The following is a 13,044-nucleotide window of genomic DNA, read 5'->3' on the forward strand; positions in this document are numbered from 1 at the left end:
GCGCAATATACACACTCTCGGAAGTCTTGTGACAAAGCGTCGTACACGTTCAACCGCCATCCGAAAGAGAGCACAGAGTTATAAACTAGTTTTGCTCACTTTTCTCTCTCTCTTCTTACCCTAAAAATATGGAGGCAACGCCTTGAGGCTTTCCAGTCCCCATTGTGAGGGCTGCCAGTTCTGTTTGGGCCCATTGTTCTCGTCTAATCAGCCGTGGCAAATGTGGAGCCCTCCAGCTCATTACGTATTCGCACTCTGAAGTGACCATGGGAAGTTTTTCAGAGGCCCAGCCCCGGCATGGGCTGATGAATCACCTGCCTAGACGACACCTAGTGAATCCGTGCTGTTGCCGTGGCAGTGCTTTCTGATGGGACCGTCGACTCATCGCTCATCCCGGTGGTCAAACAACCACCCCCTTCCCTACTCCAACAAGCTTGAGTTTCACTATTGCCGTCTCGTCTTTCGGCACCTCTGCCCCCCTTCCGCACACCCCACGCTCTGTTTACCGACTCCTGCTAACGATGGCCGCCCTGACGAGCTCATACAAGGGCTGTTGGCAGTGGCGTCCAACATTTATCCTTCGTGCACCAAGACAGAACGGGATACTGGAACTAAAGGACTTTCTTAACATGTAAAAGTGAATCTGTGGAAAAAGCTGTGGTTCTCAACTGGTTGGTCGGGACCTCAAAAGTGAAGGGGAAAAGCTAAATGCAAACAAAACAATGCAACTAAGCACATAATTGTGCATGGTTAGGATATATGAAAACAGATTTGCAAAAAAGATGCAAATCTGTCAGGTTAATGGATCAGTGACATTCAACAATGTCTAGAAAAACTCTAGCTACAGTTCATTCAAATATATTCATGTCGGTTTTATATGATTGCTTTTATAATATAATTTTCAAGAAGTTATCATAATAACTCTAAAATGGCATGTGGTGTAACCATCAAGTAGAAAGTAATAACATATTTTCCTTAAAATTTAAATACATACGAATGTACCAACCCGATCTCACGGGAATTCGTACGAATTTTACGAGGTGGCTAATTCGTAACAATTCGTACGACCTCGCTCGTACGAATTAGTATGATTTTGCTAAATCGTACATATTTTACGAATTAGCCAATTCGTATGAATTCGTACGAATGACCTACCCCTGACCCCGCCCCTAAACATAACCATCACGTGGGTTTAGAAAAATCGTACAAATTCGTACGAGTGAGGTCGTATGAATAAGTACGAATTAGCCACGAATTAGCCACTTTTGAATCACTCGTACGAATTCGTACGAATTGGTCGTGAGATAGCGTAGGAATGTACACATAGTCATTATTTTCAAAATCATAAAATAAATTCATAAATATCCTTAGATTTTTGGGCAGTCACACAATATGACATTCTAAAACCGGAAAAAACCTTCATTAGTAATAAAGAACATTAATAAATTGTTTAATTATGAAGAATGTAATTCTTTCAGTTAGTTTTTTTCTTTATTGTAATATAAGAACAGTTGTATAAACCTATGTTTTACTCAATAACCCAGAAAAATATCTAAATAAACGTTTAAAAACATGCCTATTAAAAGAGTTATAGATAAGTCATTATATGTGTGAATAATATTTGTAATGTATTTTTAAATAATTTTATACAAACCAGTTTTAATCAAATATGGGGTAATAATATATGCTTTGTGCTGCCCAAAACAGGTTGTGTGGTGAATGATTGGCTTCTGTGAATATATAAATTCAAGAGTCAGAAAAAAATAATGTGCAAAATATGTTCCTTTATGGGACCAAAAGTTTGTCACTAAGGCAGACCCCTTAAAATATCCCCCTTTTATCCCTAAACGTGTCATATTAGTTTCTCAGAGCAGTACCCTTAAGGTACCTTCTAGAAAAGTACTGGGAAAAGAGACAATTTGTTGTACCCCTGTTGTACCCTGTAAAGCAAATTTTTGCATGATAAACAATGTTGGAATAACCATTGCGGATCTTCAAATAACCATTTGAGTTATGCTCTAGTTTTAGTAAAATCCCCTGTACGTTTCTGGCTCTAGAGGTTGTTGAGGTTGGACAGGTTGTGGGACCGCTGTGACCTTATTTTAGTCAGTAGTAGGGGGCTACGGCTGCCGGTTGTATGGGTTAACATGACAATAATTTGAGCTGACTCACCCATCCCGTTCTCTAATCCCCTGGATATACTGCACTCATACAGGTGTCCACACAATCCAATTATCACCGCCATGCTTGAGTAGAAAAAATACTAGAAAAAAAGAAGAGGGAAAGATCAAGTCAAACATTGACTGTCATTCAAGTGTGCATGTACAGCGGTATTATTGTAGACCGTAGAGGTGTGTCTATTATTGTACATTTACATGCTCGCCGTAACTTCTGAATGAGTAGTCTGATAATCGAGTAGCTAATACGTTTCTGAGTAACCCAACTTCCAACTTTTGTGTACTGGGGAAACCGATCAACTTCCCTTTCGTTTTATTGCCTCATTTGCATTACTGATATGTGACACTCAACAAAACACCAAAACAATGCGGGAGGCACAATAGCAGGTGCACTCATGAAATCTGTGATTTGAGCCAAGGAAAATCTCATCTCCACATCTCGCAACTCTCAACTTGCAGAGCACCCCTGAAAGCGAAAGTGTCCCCCCACTAAAATAATGGCAGAGGGCTGATTTCAAGCATGTAATGTGCTTTCTTTCTCCTCCTGCTGTTGTTGAAGGAGGGGGCGTGAGTTTCCTTTCCTGTAGGATCCCACTGTTTGCCCCCCATCGGGACAAAGACCCTTAGATAGAGGCTATGCCTTTTGGTACACTCCCCCTTCGAGGACCATGTCTAGGACTGCGGGAGGAAGTGTGAAAGAGCCAGCATCCAGCATGTGGGCCAAAGTCGACTGGAAGACCCTCTCGACAGATGGAGTCAATCCCACTTCCCCCTCGGATTCCATAATCCAACTTTACAACACTTCGTTCAACCTTACCCATGTATTCCTCAACGGTTAGATTCAGGAGTGAAGCTGCTTTCTTTGTTGACTTTTACTCTGACCTTCTGAAGTTAGTAATTTGTCATTAGTGCCTTGTGTGTTTGAATTGTGCTTTACTTTATATCTCTCTCATTCTTTGAGCCTTCTTAAACTCATATCCCTGTAAAGTCCAAAGTAAAGACAAAGTATCATTAATTATTGGAAAACAATGGGATGTATAGCCTCAATCACAATGGCCCATGGAGAAACACAACAACTGTATAAGCAAATATGAGTCTTAATTGGTCTGTGCTAAACCGCCATGAGCTCAGTTGATGACAGCAAATATCCTTATGGGAGTTCTGTTTGAGTCCCTGCTAAATTGGTATAACTCTGTAAATATAAACCCACGTCTCTCCGGATGAGTTTAGGATGAGGTTTAGCTGTTGCGTTACAGCGAGTAAAGTTGCTAAAAACTAATTTTTTAAAGTTGCAATGGCTTGTGAAGATTTTGCAGATTAGGCCATTGCACAGGCTTCAGTTTAAAAGGTTAGAAAAAGGAAGTTTTTCCTTTTTGGAAAATAAAGAAAATAGTTCACAAGGACTTGATACATTCCAAAAAGTTAGTACATGCCTCCCTTAGACAGTTACTGACAGGAAGTTGAGATGGACGCACAATGGCCCAACATGATCCAGCGAAGACACCCCAAAACAACAGGGTTCCTTCTGCTGTCACCCTAGAAATGCATTCAAATGTCAGCATACTTGAGGACATGTGTTCCTCTTGAAGCACCTCTGGAATTCACTTCACTGTACAGAAAAAATGGGGGTAGAGGATTGAGGGCTTCTATTCACGGATTCCTCAAGTCATCTAGTTTCTTACATTCTCTCTAGAAGAGCAAATGTAAGAATTCAGTGATGAGGAAGCCATTGTAATGGTAGGACTCTAAATAATTGGAGTACTGACTTTGTATGATAGGTTATGAGTCAACTAACCAACTTGCTGTGATTATTTATCACATCTTAAAATTGAAACAAAGTTGTTATAACTAATTGCAGCAAAATTTTTACTGTGATATATATATATATATATATATATATATATATATGCTGTCAAACGATTAAAATATTTAATCGTGATTAATCACATTAATTTCATAGTTAATTTGTGATTAATTGCAATTAATCACACATTTTCTATTTTGAATGTCTCTTGATTTCTTTTTGTCCCATTATTTTTTTCTCATTTTAATGCTCTTATCAACGTGGAAAACTGGATCAGCTTGCTTTGTGCAATTGTTTTTTATTGAAAACAACATTGGCATATACTGTGTTCAATTTCACACTAACATTCTCACTTGGAGCAAATAATCTCTCACACAGTGTAACACTGTCCATCAATAAAAGGGTGAAAGAAATTTTGACGAGGTCCTGATATTGAGGAGGGGGCGGAGAATTCGCATCAGCTGTGTGTGTGTGTGTGTGTGTGTGTGTGTGTGTGTGTGTGTGTGTTTGGCCATCATCAAGCGATATTTGATATTTGGATGTGCTGCGATGGTGATAGCTCAGTTCACAACGACAAAACACACAGATCAATTTGGTCTTGTCAATGGGACCATTCGGCAACTTTATGAAAGTAAATTTTCCATTCAGAATCTTATCGGCATCCATTTCAACGCCTCGCGTTCGTCATCCACTCAAAACGTCACGTTAACCAATTATTTAGCCGGCTCGCAAGCCCAAACGAGTGTGTGCGGTGGTGTGCCTGTTGTTTTGTTTCAGGTCTAGCTAGATCCGCTTGCGCTTTAGTCGATGAAGCAACAAAACATCCTCGTGCGGCCAGTGAAATAATTGGGTTTCAGAGCATGCCGCTTCATGTTGCAAAAGCATGTGAAAAAAACGAAAAAGTTTGCTAGGCCAAAAAGACCGTTAATCGCGCGATAAAAAACTAACGCCGTTAAAATGGGTTTGCGTTGACGCCGTTAATAATGCGTTTAACTGACAGCCCGAATATATATATATATATATATATATATATATATATAGTATGAAGAGAATTAAACTAATTTCTTTATTTTTTATGGAGTTTTATTATTGGCTGACAATTGCGCGGTAATTAATGAGAGGCTATTTCAAAAAACGTTCAGCATAAGATGAAGGCAACACAACAAATAATGTCATGGTGTTTAATTACAGTATTTACAACGCATTCTCATCCCAAGGCGTCATCTAACTGACAATTTTGATCACGCTTCAGCATCCGATACTTTAGGCACCCTTTAGCGTCAGTTACATGACACGATCCTAGGGCGTCATCTATCTTACCTTTAGCGTTAGTTAGATGATGCAGGTTGAATTGGTATTTACTTGAACAATTATTGATAGTTAAGATTCCAATGAGAATTTTTGGGTTAATTGTCATGAAATGCGAATAAAAATATCTTTGCGCCTTGACAGATTTGCTCAATTTTAACCTATAAGTTTTGTGATCAACTATTGCTGAAAGTATAACGAAGACTGAGGGGGGGAAAGTTAAGTATCACAACAGCCCTTGAATTGTTTGTTTTCCAGTTTACATAACTGGAACCGGTCTAAAGAAGTAGCTATATCAGTTTTTGCTGTCCCTCTTGAACACCCTATCTGGACAAAAGCAAGCCCTTGTTTGCTCCCCAAGACAAACCTCTATTGGAATCTCTGTTGAATCACAGAGCGCCCCATAGACAGTTTCGCCTTTTGACAAAGTTTGGGGCCGCAGAGAAAGAGCCGCCTTGTGTGAGCTTCACAGTACAGCTGGCCTCCTTTCCTCCAGTAGTTTATTAGACACGGGCCTTTAATGAATGGGAGTCGCTGTTACAGTAAGTGACAATTACTCGACTTATCTTGCTCGCCACCAGCGATTTCACATATCCACGGCCATCATAATTCCTGCTATCATAAAGAGGGCTTGTTGGGCACTGGCAGCATCCACAATAGAGTCAGTTCATGCCATCCCTGACTGTGTTTTCTGGTTTTATTGGGGTACAGTAGCATGAGGCTTCCTTGTGGATGGGCGAAACTCACTGAGGGATGCAAATAAACAGGCCCGAGTAGGGTTAAGCCCTTTACAACTGACATGAGCGGAAACTGCACAGCCCTGGCACGTCTACAGCAGCCATCTCTTGTTTCTAATTGCTTAGAAAAAAAGAAAAGGAATGAAACGCAACCGGTAAACATTGCAACGGCATGAGTCAATCAGGTCTGGGTAGGTCTCTTGGTCTACTAGGGTTATCAGAGCTTGCCGTTTTGATATTGTGATACATAGAAATCGAAATATAATTGTCACTCGGCGTTAACTCTTTGCCCACCATTGGCGGAATTTCCGTGTTTTCACTCTTATATGGTAGGGGGCGCTATTAAACATGTTCTGAAAGAGTACAGCATCTTCCGATCAAAACACAGGCGAAGAAGCAGAAACAAGCGATAGAAGTATTGCTTACGCACATTGTAGTCTTTGAAGAAGAAAAAAAACGACTTTCAAGCTTTTTATTCAAAATGTTGCTTTATTTTATCCACACTAATTCAAGCGTTACATTTTTTTTATAAAGCTAAAATAATAAGTTTGATAACACTTTATATTAAGTATATGTTTACAAATCATTTGTCAAATAGTTCATTAATAGTTTCTAAACTGCCGTTAGACAATATACAAATAGCGAGTTCTTTAATTAAAATGTTCTTGTTTAATTAGTGTATATGAAGAGCTCTTTTCCAAAACGCTATAAATCCATTTCAATAGTTTTCAGGAAAACTACCTTTTTTACCTAGACCCACACATTTTGTGAATATTCAAATTATCCTGTTTAAATGTTTTATTGGTTCAGTCTGAACATTTTGAACAATAATTATTAAATCAAACAACAATATTGTTAATGATAATTTAAAAGTTAATTTTATTTTTTTCCAAAACGCTATAAATCGAAATAAACCTCAAACAAATAGTACCAATTTCAACATATGCATGAAAAAAAACAAATTATTAATACCAATTTCAACATATGCATGAAAAAACGAATTATTAAAAATGATCAATATATGATAACGATATTCAAAAAAGGGATGGGCACCCCTCCAGCACATGCACACACACACACAGGCTACATAACATGTGAGCAAAGCGGAGCAGCATGACGCTTAAATATAAGTTAAAAAAAAATAAAATAAACATTTCACATTTGTTTTTAATAATATTACATTACTTATTTTTATTATTTCATCTATGTTGAGTAGGCTATGAAAAGGGAACCGCATGAGATGAGTAAGATAGGATCAAAATTCAAAAGCTGCCCAATATCGGAAAATATTTGGAGTGCGTCAGACATGATTTTGACCACTTATTAAGTTTTGTTTTGTAGAAAGCTTGTAAATTTCGTTTCATTTAAATTGTATCTTCATTTTAATAAATGTTTTCATCGACAAATTGACTGGATTAATACATTAGAAGTAAATATCAGACAATATAATCAGGACACAGAGGCGCGCAGGTGAACCGGAGCGCGTCTCATAATATGAACCGAAACACCGCGATGCTTGCCTCAGACAGGCCTGAGAACTAAGCTACAGAAAGCTTTAAATATCTACTTTTAAACAAAACAATTAAAAACTAAAATAAATTGGCAACTCTCTGCGTATGTAGGCTAATTCGAAGTATGCGTTTTTCTATGCGCGTTCACTGCGAAGATGGCGAGTAAGCATCATCAACTTTATCTTTGTTGCTGACACTGACAGAAAACACTAGTTTATTAATAAACAATTCAAATGTTTCATGCATAATCATTATATTGCCGGTTCTTTGTGGCAAGCTTTATGCATACGTTGAGATGCGGAATATGCAATTAAAAACGCTCATATGGTTTCTCTCCCATTTAATTAAATCAATAAATGTGATTACTGATAATACAAATGGCTTAAATGATCTACTACTAGTCGACTAGAAAACTAGGACTCATTTTGAGGAATGAATGAACATAATAAACCTCTGTTCAGAGTGCCGCCGTGCTGGATTGTGTAGAGCGCTCATTGAATTTGAGGATTTATCGTGTTTAGGCTAAAAACAGGGCTGGTGCTTATCGCGGCTTGGGAAGAAACTGTATCTTGCAGTACATTTTAAACACGGAAATATAGCGATTCGGCATGAAACGTTGATAGAGCAGTGAAAGGGTTCTGTCCGCAGCAGAATGACACGACAAACTCATTTTTTTAAAAAATGTCGTTTAACGCGTTTTGGAAAAGAGCTCTTCATATGTAAAGAGTTAGATAATGCTTTGAACAACATATTAACTTTAAATAGTTTTAACTTCAGATATGTTACGTAAAATGGGAAAATTGCATTAATTAAGTTCTTTAAACCAAACTTTACAGTTTACAACGAGTTCATTGCAATGTTTCATTAATTCTGGTGGCCATGAAACTTTTGTAAAACTTTTGTAAAAAAAAAAGTAAAATAAAAAAATAAAAAAAACAGATTCTGTCACAAAAACAAATTCTGCCATCATGTTGCTTCAATCTGGTATATCATGCAAGTATGCAAGTTCATGACTATGTCAAGCTCCAGTAATGACAAATAAACATTATAAAAGCATGATATATAATCATACACTATATATAAATTGTCTCACAATTTTTGTAAACAGTAACTGAGATTTGCCCAAAGTAGTTTACTCTCTTCCTCATACAAAGCTATCGATTGATTTGCACTGAATTGAAAAAGTATCTACTTTAAAACAATTTTCATTTAGGAATTACTATTCAATTTCGCAAATAATTACAAATAAATGGCAAGTAACATATTAATATAAACATGCAAATGTGATGTAGAAAGCCTGAAATAGTAAATTCTTAGTTTGATTTACAATTTCAAAATGAACTCTTATGGAAAAGAGCTGCGTAAAGATTCTTCAAAAAATCTCTTTCTGTGTTCATAATCACTTTTTTGGCTTAACTAGTCCTGTAAAGCAAACCCTTCGTGGATTTGAGGACTGGCTCCTGTATATCTGTCTCTGGTCTGGTGGCATATTAACTGTAATTTCGCTTTCTCACCATTAGAAATCGTCATTCGGTGTGTAATCCTGATTTGCAAGTAAAAACACGAGAGGCTTTGGTGTGTCAGAGCGGCAGTATTAGACAAACAAAGGTGTGTGTCACGTTTGAATGCGCAAATTCTGTTAACGTTTCAACCTGCGGATGAGAAATTAATAAAAGGCACGCATACCCGTCTACGATGACATAACATCTGTTTTTGTTCTTTTTTTACATTATATTTTGAGAGGAATAAAATTCTTTGCACTCAAAATTACTTTCTGACACCTTTTGTTTTCCATCAAAATACATTTTTTTTTTAGCAGTGAATTTGCTTAGATAATGGGACAACTGGGTCTGAATCTCTTTATTTCAAATTGCAAAGATACTTCCTGATAAATGGCAAAATAAAACTTATTGTGAAAAAAAAAAACATTTAAATGTACTGGTTTTATTTGTCCAATAGTATTATTATTCCTGAATTAACCAAACTGCATTAGCTTACAGTAACAAAAGTTATTATAAGTCTGACATATGAAATAATAGTCCGGAAATCACATATATCAGCTTTATTCAGAGCAAAAATATGCAATTTGGTGTATATGCTGATATTTATATGGCCAAAAAGTCAGATGAAATTCTGATCACTTGTAATGTAAATCACTGAGATCTTTATAACTGACTACTTAAATAAATAAAATGTATATAAATGTCAGTCGTCTCTCTGCATCTGCCAATAATGTGTCTTAGTAAGATGATATTTATTTAAATGCTTAGTTTTATGATCATAATGCAATGATGATTGAGAGATGAATAGATAAACCTTCCTCGAAGGCCTGATGATCATATCTGAGAACACGATTTTTCTAAAAAAACAAGTATGGATAATCAAGTAAACCAAAGATCCAGTACGTGATCTTGACATATTACCTATGCATATTACTAACAAAATATGTTATTCTTATATAAAAATTGAAAATATGTTATTTACCATAATAAAATCAATAAAGACTTCACAGCAAAAAGACACTTGAAGCATGAGCTGAAAATTGACATTTTTACAATTACTAAAAGGCTTTTTAATACTAAAAAAGTATAAACTATCAATCACACGACGGAAGGCTTGCAGTGGATTGTGAGTGACAGGTTTTTTATCACATGTTGATCATTAGGCTTTAGAAATGTGTGTATTAGATAGTAGAAAATAGGTTTAATCATGCAGGCTATATCAGGTAAAATAGCCCCTAATGTAACATATGCACTTTTTCTCAATTTAAAGTGTAAATTCACTAAAAAAATTTTTTAATATTTTGTTATTATGACACTGCTGAGAGCCACACTGCAGCAGTGGTGTGTGTGTGTGTGTTCTGGTATGTTTGTCCCTGTGAAAAGAGGGCCTGTGTTCATCCCGGCCCGGGCCCCTGTAATGCTGCAAACACCACGGATTTGGACTTGTCTTTTGTTGTCCTGTGTGCTGACATCACACACTGCTGATGGGCTAAAATCCCTCTTTCTCCAGCACCAGCACTTTCGAAACAAAACTGCCATGGCACTGATGAGTAATGCCAACTTGCCAAAAATACCTCATTAATCATCACACTAGCACACACACACACACACACACACACACACACAACCCAACTCAGACATAAGCGGCCCCAAAAATCCTATATATCATTTTGGATACCATAATCACAGACTGTGCTAACAACATACAGAATGTAATATTATAAAATGAATAGATGCTAAAATATCCAATATAGTCACAGCTATGAAATAACAGCTGCTGTATATAACTTATGAAATGTTTGTTTTTAAATAATGTTATTTAAATTGATTATATTTTATTGATATTAAAACATTTTTTATTAACTTCAGTTTATGTGCAAACCTGATTGTTTGTATTAAAAAGACCTTTATATACATAGTTTATGTATATATATATTTTTTTTTGATGTATTATATATACACTATATATATATATATATATATATATATATATATATATAGCCTATGTATATATATAGTGTATATATAATACATCAAAAAAAAAAATATATATATATATATACATAAATTATTCTTTACAATTCTCTATCTTTCTCTCTCTCTCTCTCTCTCTCTCTCTATATATATATATATATATATATATATATATATAACAAAAGCTTGAAAAAGCTAGACAACTTTTTTCACTCAGAAAATGCCAGTAAATTTACAAAGATTTGCCAATTAAAAACCTAAACATATTTATCAGTAACTTTAATTAAAAATCTTTGAGTTAAATTTACTTGGAATATGTAATTAAGTAAAGTTTACAGAGAATAAGTCATTTTAACTTGGCTAGTAAAATGTTGATTAATACCGACTTAGTTGAAATTTCCTAGTTGAATTTTTAGTTGAATTTTAATAGTCATTTATAGTATGTGCTTTACCTAGCTCATCTAAGTAATTTATATTACATCATGTCAGATGTTAAGCATCATGTGAATGCAAAGACCTCAATACTTGGTAAACAAACACAATGGCGGTAACATTTGATGGGTCGTTTTTGTGTTTGAATGTGTCATTTTGAGCAAAAGATTTACTCGAAATGTCACAAAATGGCAAGTTACTTATACTGACAACAAAAATCAATGATAAAACAGTGTAAATACAGCTGGAAACCCGTGAAAAATGAACCTCATTAATTATTCAAGGTCCAGTGGATGATGGGAACCCCAGTATCAGAAAATTTGAGTCATTTTTACTTAACTTTATTGAGTTGATATGTACACTTTCATTTCTACTCGCTCGAATTAAGTACTGATATGGAATTTACTTAGTTTTTTAATTCTTGCCTGAACTAACTTTTTCATGTAAATTTCATATACATTGTTTTTTCAGTAGTATTTACTTTTTTTTTTTTACATTTTTACCTTACTTTTTAAACACATGTTTTTGGTTTTATTCTTTAAAAATAAAAACTACATATTTCCCATTTTACCTAGAGAAAAGTTTTACCATCCAATCACTTTTTAATGGATCACATCAAGTGCTGTCTCACACTGTCTCACGCGCTATTCATCAGGACTCAGATCAGTCCTTATGGCTGTAAAGATGGAATTAAAGTGTGTAACATCAATAACCACTGAGCTGTGAAAATGGAAGGACACATTTCTATTTACTCAAAACCTTGGAGAAAAGTTTGCATTGAAACACTTTCAGCCTGGATATGTGTTGTCGAAGGCCACGTGGGTTTTACTCTATAGGCACGGCTAATCAATCTAAAAATGGTGGCAAAGGTGACATTATTCTGAGGTAAACAAGCCTACGTGCACACACACCCAGCACACATGTCACTCATTTCATCCAGGAACGCGTCTGACGGTGTAATAACAGCTTGAACTCCTAACAGGAGTAAAGACAAGCCGAGCTATGAGTATATCACGGTTCACTTCTATCATAACCACACACAACAATCACACACTCGTGGCTTTCTCCGAGTATTATCTCCTCCAAATGCAGAGAGGCCTTCCTAAGACGTTTTAAACGTTTCTGTGCAGTGTCCTCCGTGATGTGACAAGAGTGGGATGATACCAGCTCTTAGACCCATCGTCGAAGCGGCACTCAAACGCAATCAAATACAATCAGCACCAGTCTGGCACTAACTCTCTCTCTCTCTCTCTCTCTCTCTCTCTCTCTCTCTCTCTGAGTGCCCGGCGGACAGCCTCAGTCTGTTAAACGTGACAGATGGAAGAGAAGATCTGTGTGTGTGTGTGAGTCGCTCCTTTGATCACACCATCTCCTCTGACCGGCCCAAATCATTTCAAATCACACAACAGGTTGACTCAGATCTTCAGGGCCACATGTAGCTTGGCCTTGTTGAAAGCGAGTAGACATGAATCCTCCATCTCACGTGACGTGGGACCGAGATCATATATGATATGACATGTTATGTTTTGTTATGTGTTGTAGTGTTATGTTATGTTATGTTATGTCGTGTTATGTTATGTTATGTCATGTTATGTCGTG

General features: G+C 36.3%; 1 protein-coding gene across 5 annotated transcripts in view; it reads right to left on the bottom strand.

The window, feature by feature from the left end:
• Window positions 1-13,044, bottom strand: part of LOC120491833 (uncharacterized) — a 163,679-nt gene that overhangs the window by 16,195 nt on the left and 134,440 nt on the right. For all 5 annotated transcript variants that reach the window (XR_016145740.1, XM_039689816.2, XM_089117702.1 and 2 more), the window contains one exon: window positions 2,173-2,263. Coding sequence is in view for 4 of the 5 variants with exons in the window: in XM_039689816.2 (XP_039545750.2) it covers window positions 2,173-2,263 (91 nt within the window). In the remaining variant the exon portion in view is untranslated. The remainder of the gene's footprint in view (window positions 1-2,172; window positions 2,264-13,044) is intronic.

The sequence above is a fragment of the Pimephales promelas genome, chromosome 2, assembly GCF_988280905.1.
Source record: "Pimephales promelas chromosome 2, fPimPro1.hap1.1, whole genome shotgun sequence".
Classification (NCBI taxonomy): Eukaryota; Metazoa; Chordata; class Actinopteri; order Cypriniformes; family Leuciscidae; genus Pimephales; species Pimephales promelas.